This window comes from Berghia stephanieae, chromosome 2 (assembly GCF_034508935.2).
Source record: "Berghia stephanieae isolate SIO BIC M18660-M18661 chromosome 2, UCSD_Bste_1.3, whole genome shotgun sequence".
NCBI classification, from domain to species: Eukaryota; Metazoa; Mollusca; class Gastropoda; order Nudibranchia; family Aeolidiidae; genus Berghia; species Berghia stephanieae.
This window is the reverse complement of record NC_088361.1, coordinates 117467738-117479852: the sequence shown is the minus strand read 5'-3', so window position 1 is coordinate 117479852 and position 12115 is coordinate 117467738. Positions and strand designations below refer to the sequence as shown.

At 34.8% G+C, this 12115-nt stretch overlaps 1 protein-coding gene across 32 annotated transcripts in view; it reads right to left on the bottom strand.

Moving 5' to 3' along the window:
• Positions 1-3512: 3512 nt before the first annotated feature.
• LOC144966370 (uncharacterized) overlaps positions 3513-12115 on the bottom strand; it is a 141447-nt gene continuing 132844 nt past the window's right edge. For all 32 annotated transcript variants that reach the window (XM_078902716.1, XM_078902717.1, XM_078902738.1 and 29 more), the window contains 4 exons: positions 11579-11661; positions 9834-10338; positions 8769-8911; positions 3513-5541 (listed from right to left, as the gene is read on the bottom strand). In XM_078902716.1, coding sequence (XP_078758842.1) covers positions 5507-5541; positions 8769-8911; positions 9834-10338; positions 11579-11661 — 766 coding nt within the window. In that variant the 3' untranslated portion in view covers positions 3513-5506. The remainder of the gene's footprint in view (positions 5542-8768; positions 8912-9833; positions 10339-11578; positions 11662-12115) is intronic.

Below are 12115 nucleotides of genomic sequence, written 5' to 3'. Positions count from 1 at the left end.
TCAGAGCAGAGTCCTTAGCATAGAGGGAAACAGTCACATGTATAGTTTGGGGAAATATTTTTTCCCTTGTAAATCATCTCTCTGTCATATTTTGTTTGTTTGTTTTGAATATGTTTGTAAACATTCGAGTGTTCCTCTCAGTGGAGTCCTTTGCTTGTGATTGTGACTCGATTGGATTTATTTGGTGATCTGAGACACTTGGTGGAGTTCATGGCCTCCCATAGTGGGCAGGGTGGCACTTACTGTTTCTTCTCTCCCTATATATCTTACTTTCTTATAGTTACTTAGACTAGGTTTCCGATACAGGTCCCATTACTCCTTTTCACCGGACTCACTCATCTTTGACTGCGTTTCTGCCCCACTTCCTGTAATTTAATTTTGGCTTTGAAGTTATCATATAACATTTTTTGGTCTGACCATAACTTATCAAGACGGATTTTAAACGTATCTACGGAATTCGCAGTTACAACAGATGTTGGTAACCATATATCTATTTTCCAATTTGCTTCTGTCTTTGTCTTGGAATGAGATTACTAGGTTATGCCTTGGCCCTGGCTATGGTGCTTGGCTGGGAGGAAAACAGTCAAATGCATAGTTATTATTTTGGGAGATGATATTTGTTTCTTTGTAAATCATTTCTTTGTTATGTATTGTTATATTTGTTATTTGAATGTATAATGTAAGCATTTGAGTGTATTCCTCTTAGTGGGAACTTTTGCTGGTGTCTGGGTGAGACTTATAGGTGATCTTGATCTCGAAATAAGTACATTGATGTTGTGCTCTTGGAATCTACATCTGTTCCCTATTTGAACCAATTCCCCTTTGTCTTACTTTTCCCTCAAGTCATTTTAATTACAATTCTAGAGTCTTTTTACTATCCAATTTTCTTCCGATTTACTGGCGCTGATATGACCTAAATGTATTGCAAGCGCCGTAAAAGGTTTAAAAAAACAAAACAAAAACATGATCTGCGACATACACTGATAGTAGTATGCTCCTGTGAATCTACTTCTGTTCTCTGTTTGAACCAATCTCCTTTGTCTTACCTTATCCCATGTACTTTTAATTGTATACATATGTAGAATTTGTTTCCACTATCCCATCTGATTCCTTTTTATTGGTGCTGAAAGACCTTAAAGGGTTGCTAAAACCCTTAAAGACAGAAACAAAACAAATATTACTACCTCCTTAAATTTATTGATTTAAATCGGATATGTCCTACTAATAAACCAATCCCACTACCTTGTTTTTGGAATGTTTAAGTGTTGCATGATGTTAACAATTGTTCATGATCTGTCAATATCTTATTATTCTTGTGAGTTGACGTCATCGTTTCGCTTTTTGATGAACTTAGTATGATTCATTTCTTTTTTTCTTTCTTTAAAAAAAAAAATATTAAATTAACAATTCATATAAATCAATGTGTTAATTTGGTGAATGTGATTCCTTAGATGTGGTCACACAGTAAGGAACTGGTCGTATACCATACATAACACATTATGTCACTGACCACGGCATATCGGGTGGTTGATGGGTTATTGGTAGTTTCCTTTCTATTTCCTTTTCTGTGCATCTCATTGTCCTGGAATGAGACAACTCGGTTGTGCCCAGATTATGGCTTGGACTTTTTACTGTAATCAATGTGGGCACATTTAATGGTCGGAAGTTTATCCTGGTTTCTGTAGCATTTGACAGACCTTCTAGGTAATTGCAGACTAATTTCTAACATATTCGGACTAATAACTGCAGGCTGAACAGAAGGACAGAGAGAAAAAAAAGGTCAATAACAATTTCTTTGTATGTAAGGTAGTGCTCTTCAAATCTACCTCTTTATCTTTCTATTTTTCCTAAGTGGGGTTCCCAACTTCCCATAGTGGGCAGGGAGGTACTTGCTGTGTCTTCTATACCCCTATACCTGTCTTCGTCTTAGAATGAGATTACTTAGTTTTATACTGACCCTGGTATGAGTCCTTGGCTGTATAGTTATAGTTTTGGGAGATGATAAACTTTTCATTGTAAATCTGTTATGTCGTTATTTTTTTGTTTTTTAACATTTGATTTGTAAATATTCGCGTGTATTCATCTTAGTGGAATCTTGTGCTGGTGTCTTGGTGAGACTTTTTGGTGATCTCAAACTAAGTACACTTATAGTGTATGCTTGGAATCTACATCTGTTCCCGATTTGAACCATTCTCCTTTGTCTTACTTTTTCCTGGTCCTTTTATTGTACAACTGGAATGTTTCTACCATCCAATTTTCTTCCTTTTCACTGGCGCTGATATGACCTAAACAAACATCTATTTTTCTGTCAATTTACTCAACTTTCCACTCTTCTCAAAGATTCGACTGCCTCTTCCAACCACTCCCCAGGGACTCCTTCCCCCCACAGTCTTCATAACAACTTTCTTATTCTTCTACTACATCTACTACTACTATTACAACTATCACTACAACTATTACGACTACCAGTACTACTACTACACTCCAACTCCTCTCGGGGACATGGAAAAAAGTTTGAGGAAACCGTGCTTTGCCAAAACGACTTCAGAGGGGGGGGGGGGGGGGGGGGGGGGGGGGGGAATGGGGCTCAGCGTTATGGTCTTTGCTTGGTACTCGAAAAGACACATAGTTAAAAAATTTACCACGTTATGTGACCCCAGTTCAATTTGCGGCGTGAGCTGCAGCTGACACCTGGGTTATTCCAGTGTTCCCTTGGAATAGACCCTAAGTCAAATCTTCGCTTGAGGATGAATTAGGGGAACTTTACATTATTGATATATTGATGAGGGAGAAAACATGTACAATGGGTTGGTGTATGGGGGGGGGGGGGGGCTGCTGTATCACAACATTCATTTACCATTAGCAAATCATGGCGTGTGGCATTGAAACTAGAACGAATGGCGAAGTGATAAGAATAAACAGAGAGGTGTCAGTTATGCGAAACGATGATAGAGTGGACTAGCGACTGTGTGTGTCTGCGTGTGTATCACGCTGTATACACACACCTGCAGTGTAAATAGATTCACACATATGTGAAAGTCAATGTCACAGTAAATAATCAGTGGTCAAAATCATGGGTTGCATTTAAAAAAACCTTTAATTAATTAATTTTTAAATGTTGGTTGGGTGAAATTAGTTCGAGGAAACTGTGTTCGAGGTAAAAATTAGATCGAGCAAGAAATGGAATGATGACAAAGAATAATAAGGAAAAAATATGGGACATTCAGAATGAGTTCAAGGAAGCAGTGTGTTCGAGGAATCAATGCTTACATTGTATGACGAGGCAAATCATCCCTCCCCCCCCCTCCCCCCGTTAGGACCTGTATATAACGACCACTTTGACTGTTGATTCAAAATAAAAATCAAGTTGAAAAACAGATATAGGGATATAGAAAACAACGTAAGCGCCTCCCAGCTCACTATGGGAGTACAAAAGACCCCACCCAGCATTATACCTTTGTGCTTATTAATATTAAGATTTTGAACAAATTACCAACAAATCAAAAGCAATTGTAGATTGAAAAAAATAATAATTTGCCCTTTTATTTTTTCTCTTTGCATCAAAATAAAATGCATGATTAATGTAATTCCTTAATCAAATGAGGCTATTTCATGAATATATCATTTCATAGGAAGATGTGAACATCTGAGATTACAAAGCTACATTTACAACAAGGTTCAATATCAATAAATGAGTGGTTGCATCAGGATGACATAAGGGATCATAAACATTGTTAATAAATGACATTAACATCGCATGCAAAATTTGCTCGGACAAATGGTCAGAACTGACTGGTATAATGCGAAATGTACTGTATTATACATCGATCTATAACTATGATTATTATAGACATTTATACAAGATTGCCAGCAATTGATAACTAATAAGAATTTCAAAAATTAAAACCCATTAACCACTTCAGCTGCTCTTTATTTGAAAACATCAACTTTGGTTCAGTGTTTCAAAATTAACTGGAATATATATGAAAGTAAAAACCCAACAAAAAATGTACAATTTTACCAATCATACCAAATATTAAAAAAACAAGACATCACACCCTTTCGTGCGGCATCTCAAGATGTTATTACCTTGGCATTTCATGAAGATACAAAATCCATCAAACAAACGTCTGATGTCAACAGGAGTCACCCAGATTGTCCATAATATGCCAATTGGGGTTAATAATCATGCCCAAGGAAATAAAAGTGCCTGAAAAGGCTCAAACCTGGGATCTCACAAGTCACAGTGCAATGCCTTCACCACTAAATTACTAAAATAAAAAAAAAATATGATCGCAATAACTTTACAAAGAGGAATTGCACCGACTTAGCAAATGATGATCGCATCATCCATTGCAAATGACTATACTACCCACATTATCACAGAAATAGCAATACAGTGTAAATCATTTATTGTTCCAAGTATTGAATTTATGTCGCCAAGCCAAATTTGATTATGTTGAGCTGACAATTTGAAATTTTCCTAAGTTTTTTTTTCTTTTTTTCTTTTACACTCCATATAATTTTTTTTATGACACGAGTGTATTGTAGATAAAGCATTTAGACTTATTGAGAGCATAAGAGTAATTCTCTGACGTTTTATAAAAACTGAAAGGGTGTCATAATTTCTTCCCTTTGTTTTCCTTTTTATTTTTAGGTATTTGAAGACAAAATGTCACAAGAAAGGTAAATGAAGAAAACTAAGCAACAAATAACCAAAGTTAGATGAACATCAAATTCAATTACATAGTATATTGCTTTATAATTTTAGCAAATAGCTAAGTCCCTCTGATACAATAATGTAAAAAATATATATATATACACACAAAAAAAAAATAAATAAGAAAAACAAAAAAACAAAACAAATAAACTGAAATAAAAATTTGAAAAAACCAAAACAATTAGAATAATAAATCAATGCTCTCAACAATTCATGAAACACATAAACAAAGACAAAAACATTTAGACTTATTACGATGGTAGCTTTATTACACAAAAAAAATCTTTAAAAAAAAAGTTCATATATAACTTTGGCACGAGGTGAATATTTGTGACAATACATGTATTTATTAATTACAAACATGCAATGGTTCCGTTGTGTACATTCCATTGGAGAAACAAATGGATTTCATTATATTCATCTACTGTCAATGTCATTTGAAAATTATTTGAGGGTGAATGTTAAATGTGATGGACGTTTTAACAAAGGGTAACATTAACATAGCAACTAAAATCGAAAGACAAAATGAGGCATTAAGAAAAGCACAATAATCTCCCGCGAGTACATCAATGGGAATGTCTTATTCTTGTGTGCATATGTTTTTGCAGAGTTTCGAAATATCATCTTATAACCAACATAAACAAACATTGCAAGGCATTCTTTAATTTCAGAACTGTTTGCATTGACAACTACAATCAACGTTCTGTCTTTGACTTCCATCGAAGTATGACCATTTCTTCTTGAAAAATGTCCTTCAAAGATATCTTCAACCCTTTGTTGTAGTTACTATCTCCATGAGACTCGTTTGGATGTTGAAGAACCTGGAAGTGTATAAAATACAAAAGTTGCATTCAATATACATGAAAATGGATTAAATTCAATTCTATTGGTTTAAAATTATCAGGGAGGTTGTACCATCTAAAAAGTGTAGAAAATGATTGCGGAACATTTGACATCATTCCCAACTGCCCATTTGACAATGTCAACTATTTAAAAAAATCCTATATGACACTTAGGATTGTGGAAGTTTTAGTTCTATATTTCCCAATAACTTGTTCCCAAATTAATTGTTGGAATCCAGAATCAGAAATGTCCATTTATAGAGTACGTATAAGAAATAATAAATATGTCTCCAACTTTGCGTTAGAGGTAACCAGATTACAGATACTTGATAGTTGTTTGCTATATTTGTTCCTATAAGTAAAAAAAAAAAAGCATTTGAGACATTTTTGAGTATTGAGTCAGATTGGGTCATGGAAAAAGAACACAATGGGACATCTGTAAAGTAAGATTATGGTTGTGAGCATAATTTAATGTCCAAGAAAAATTGAGGGGAAAAAAGAATAAGTTCAGTGAGTAAAAGTGGACTAAAGAAGGGAGATAAGATAAACGAAAAAATATAACCTCTCACAATAAAAGAAAAGGATTATCATAGCGTCCTTTACAACATGGAGTAAGAATATCAACATGGACATTGTACAGATCTATGACGCAACAGATGAGGACAAAGTTACATTTTATAGTCTGCTACAAGTCATTGATAAGTTGCCAAGGAAGGACATCAACATATTGATGGGAGATGCCAATGCTAAAGTGGGACAGGAAACGTAGGTCATGAAGGTATCATGGGTCGTCATGGCATAGGAGAGATGAACGACAATGGTGAGAGATTTGCACATTTTTTTGTGCATTCAACAGTTTGGTGATTGGAGGATCAGTGCTTCCCCATAAGAGGATACACAAGGCAACTTGGGTCTCACCAGATGGTGTGACAGGGAATCAGATCTCATTATTTTTGTATCTCCCGAAGATTCAGACGTTCATTAGAGGATGTGACAGTACGGAGAAGGGCAAATGTTGGATCAGACCACCACCTGCTATTGGCAAAGCTTAAGCTCTGACTCAACATGGGACCAGATCACAAACAAGAAGAAAATTCCAAGTACTAGATGGGGAAAAGAGTGAGGAGTTGTAGAGTCATATTGGGCAAAGATCAAGGAAGTCTACATAACAACTTGTCACGAGGTATTGGGTGTAAAGAAATGGGAACATAAAGAATGGATAAGTCCAATCACATTGGAGCTGATTGAAAAGAGGAGAACAAGTGAATACAAGTCGAACAAGGGCTTCAAGACTGGATGCACAAGAGCAGTATCAAGCCACAGTTAGGAAGTCAAAAGATCTGTGAAAAAAGACAAGAAAGCATTCATGAATAGACTTGCAGAGAAAGCAGAAGCAGGACACATGAGGATCCTTTATCAAACTACCAAGACACTTGCTGGAAAATATGGGAAACCAGAGGTACCAGTCAAAGATGATGGGGAAAACTATTTTTGGAAAAGAGGCTCAATCTAAGCGATGGAGAGAACATTTCAACTGCCTTCTGAACAGACAAAGGGAGTAGGTCAAAGTATAAGATCAGGAACTTGAAGATATAGACATTTTCTGCTATCTCAGAAGTATAATTGACAAGGATGGAGGCACAGCAGACGTGAAAGCACGAATAGGAAAGGCATATGCTGCATTCACATATTTGAACAGAGTTTGGAGAACTGAAGATATTTCCCTTCGAATAAAACTAAGACTTCTCAACTCAAACGGGAAGTCTGTCCTACTGTTTGGATGAGAAACTTGGAATGCATCACAGGCATCTTTAAGGAGGATACAAATTTTCATAAACAGGTGCATGCGTAAGCTACTCAGAATAAAATGGATGGATAGAATTAAGAACGAAGAAGTATGGAAAAGAACACAGCAGAAACCAGTGGGAGAGGAAAAAGGAAGAAGATGATGGTGGTGGATTGGACAGACCCTTAGAAAGAATGACTCCAATATAACTGTCACAGTAAAGATTATTCACATTTATTTTATTAAAGTTTTATTTTCGTAAGAACTGAATTCATCTCAGTCCAGTTATATTTCGGTAGGCTTAGAAAAACGTTACCTTCTAATATTAGATCATCTTTCCTTTAATAGCCTTCCCTTGAATTAATTTCAAATTAGTGAATACTTTTCGTTCTACCTTCTGTCACGTAGCCACGTATTATAAAAGCTGATAGGTCTAATCTTCTTAACTCACTTCTCTCTACAATCTATGCGCGGACGGCCAGCCACTCCATTCCTCACATTAAATATATATTTAAAGATTTTTATCTTTTGGGACTTTATGGAATATTTGATGAATTTTGATTTCCACCATCAAGACACCGGAGCTTTTGCCTTTGCCAGTTCAGTCACTGTCGAGAAAGGATCAAGCCTGACCCCTTCGGAGGAATAATACAACCCTTCTCAACTGGAAGTGGAACCCCACAAGTCTACCCGCATTATGTTATAGAACCATAGATACGTAATATCTTCATACTTCTATTTGTAACATTATTCATCTCATTTAATTAAATTTCATCTTTCTTTTTATTTCATCTTAAACAAATCGTTAATTGTTCTTCATTTTAAGTAACTAGTAAATTCTGGGGCCTTATTCTTCACATCTTTATTTTATGCATAGTCGAGTAGCTCTTAATACTCATTTTAGACCATGACAATAACAAAGAAAATATTGGACTGGAACCCTCAGGGCAGAAGATCAAAGGGAAGGCCACGGGAAACATGGAAAAGAATTGATATACAGAGAAGTGATAAGACATGGAACGAGATAAAAAAAAAAGTTAGCTCAAGATAGGGAAGGATGGAAACTGTCTGTGGCCTATACCCTTATCCAGGGTGAAAAAGGCAATGTTGATGAATATAAGAGCAAACATTTCACTTTTCCTTCCTGGCAAAGAATTTATACCTAATCAAGGTTAAAACCATTGTCTTATTCCAGGATAATAGCAGAAAGTGATAAGGAAGGGGATAGATGTAAATCGGGAGATAGAAGAAGATATAATCAATTTCACTTCCCCATCTACGAAGAGAGATAATAAGCAACCACCTAGTTATCATAAAGCTGAATTGTCTCGGATCAACGATCTGCTCCTATATCAATTTTACCTCCATTTAGTTTATAATTATTTCAATGTTGCTTAAAAAGTTTTCAACATTTATTTACCTTCACTCAGTTGCTGCTGTACCTTCTCCAAGTATCTCATGAAGTTTTCATCATCACTTGTAGCACTACTCTGTGGCTGAGACCTTGCATTCCCCCGACTGACAGGACTGTCAGAGTCTGATGTACCATCTTGTAAAACTTGCCTGTTTGGAAAATATCATGAAATAAATTAATAAAAGAAAATTCTCTTACTTGTATGTCAGGAAGGGTGGGTTGGGTTCAAAGTTGAGACTAGCTAAGAGTCCCCACAAGCACAGGACACATACATGATGAGCATACTCAAATGTCAACAAATATAAATAATACATATGATATATACTTGTTGACATTTGAGAATGTCTTTTTATATCAATATCTAACACCTATAATAAAATATTTGGAGTTGATTTCATTTGCAAGGGGATTCCCTGTTTCTAGTCTGTTTTATTATTTATCGAGATATTCAATTTTTTATGCATTTAGCTAGTAATTTGAACTATTTTTCTGCTTGAATAAAATTGCATCCCTTTCTTGGACTACTGCCTGCCTAGAAATATGAATTTTATGTCATTTTGTTTGATTATTTTATTTTTATACCTCATGGAATATACTATTTCGTTGTACTGGTGGCCAAATCTTTTGCTTTTGCACATGTTTAAAAAAAGATAAATAATGACAGATTTTAGACCCTGCATATTATATAAATAAAGTTCAAATGTTTTTCTCTTTCATTTTTCTGGTCAGGATGCGTTAAAAATTGGTGGTAGAAATATGATAATTCCTTTTGAGTTTTAGTTGCATAACCTCAACATTGGCTGAGTTGTAAAGTTCCTAAAAATTAATTTACTCTCACTTATCTATTTCAATAGATTTTCAAAATTCAGAAATTAGAAATATTTTGATTATTAGAATACCTAATGAAAATTGTGAGAGAAACCCATTTTAAATAAATGAATTTTATCTTTTGGTACCTAGTATTACTGTTTTTAATTAAAACATGAAATATGACAAAAGCAGTGCAATATAACAAAAGTCCAAAAGTTGTAAAGAGGCATTTTATAGAAGACTTATTGCAGTCTGCCTTACCTTCTAGCATTATCTCTGTCACCCCGAGCTACCTTGTAAGTATAATGAGATTTGCTGGATTCTTTTGTTGGAGGCGTAGTGTTGTAGTTTGTGTTATTACTTTGGTGTTGGTGCTGCTGCTGTTGTCGATGATGGTATTGTGGATGAGAAGAAGGCACCTGGTGAGATGAGTGATGAGATGAGGCAGCAGTTGACGATGATGCAAGATTCCCGCTCCCACTGTTACTTTTGTTGCTGTAAACTAAGGAAGACAACCCTCCATTGGTAAGAGATTCCACGTAGTTGCTGCTGCTGCTACCACTGGTATTGACTCGATGATTAGGATGAGAAGGAAATTGGGAACTAACAGCCGATTGGGAGTTTGGCGAGGGCCATGAGTTGTGAAGATGGCGTTGATTATTTTCATGATGAAGATGATGATGATATTGCTGTTGCTGCTGCTGCTCTTGCTGTTGTTGTCGGTTACTTGGTAATGTGTATGGCGATGATGAATTAGGAATATATGCTAAGAAGGAGGAGGGAAGAAATAGGAAATATATTTATTAACATAAAAATTATAATGTTTCAAGTCAATAAAAAAAATCTAAGGGTGGGATTGTGGTATAAATAATAAAAAAATATTGAGAAATGGTACATAAACAAAAATTTACGACAATTTGTACAGATGTCATATCTATTTTTCTTGTCATAATAATTTCTTTTCAATACATACAAAAAAAATGATATTCATATAATAATATGATAAAAAAGAGAGAGCATCCGAATATGTCAGCACTAAAGGCCTTTTTCATAAATGTCCTAAAATTTTGAGAATTTCCATCTAGACCGAAAACTTGAATGACAATATGCATCCATTTCAAAACCATATCAATTCTTTTAAGATTTTCTAATTCATAATTTCATTGCCTATTACTCAAACGCCATAGCTGTGTTGATGTAACATTTTATAAGTATATTTTGTGAATCTGCAAAACAAAAGAAGCAATTTTCAATGATGTTATAGTGATATTTTATTCTGAGTAGAAGTTTTAGGGCTCCAATAATAACAGCATTGAAGTATTGCAATATTTACATTCATTGAATAATTGAGGGAGCATTATGAAAAAAGTGGTAAAATCTATGTGACTTCAAATCTTAGAGCATGTTTTAACGGTTTCCTTAAAAGAAGTATGAAATTATCTATTCTTTTTTCTTTTTTTTTTAAGGGTTAACATTGTTCTGCACCGTCGATGTTAAAATTTTGCCAACAAGAACAGAATTACTGACAAATCTAAAAATTATGAAACTTTTTTATAGATTGATACATGAGTAACTTGCAAACCATTAAAAAAAAATAATTAAGGGCAATTCTATCACCCATTGACTTGAATAGTTATTTAGAATTTCTGCTTGGGGGTAATAATCAGTCCTTAATTTGACCCCAGACTAGGGGAATTTCCATCTGGCTACCCCGTTGTCAGATTCATTTGCAAGCACCTACAGACTCTATTACCAGACCAATTTTATTGCTGATGGATCAAAAGATATGTCCTGATCTATATTAATTTCCACAAAACAGTAGTATAATTGTGCGCTTAGAGTCTGGTGTCTCAGAGTTATAGCGCTATATAAGTTTTCAGCATTATTATTATTATTAATAAATAGATGAGTGCCCGTTTGTAATATTGCTAGTTCTCCATAAGTTAAAAAAAAAAACAAAAACAAAACAGAACAAAAACAAACACAAAAACAACAGGTGTACAAACCATGCTGAACTGTAATCTGTCCTGTCATGACAGGGGAGCCAACCCTTGTTGCTCTTTTCCATTTTCTCACAAGGTACTTCATTCTGGAGATAACAAAAAAAAAGAGAAATCCAATCACATTTCAGTCAAATTTCTGATTGTAAATTTTGTTGTTTTTGATGTGCCAGTCTCTTGTGAAAGTGTAGAATAATATCTGATTATTCTTAAAATTGGATGGCTTCAATTCAATCCAATTTGCTAGACTAGAAATGAATTGAATAAAAATATTAATGCATATATATATAGGGTGCGAGAAAAGAAAACCCGGAAGTATTAACCCCCCCCCCCCCCCCCCCCCCCCACCAAAAAAAAAGGCAGTTAAAGGGAACATATTAAGACATCAGCAATAGATCCAAGATAAATATATCCTAATAAATAGTCCTTTAGAGCCATGTGGCCTATGAAGCCAGAATTTATTCTAGTTGCTATAACGTTTAATGGACAGTAACTACCCTTTCCAGAACAAAACAAACAAACAAAATGAATGAATAAATAAAT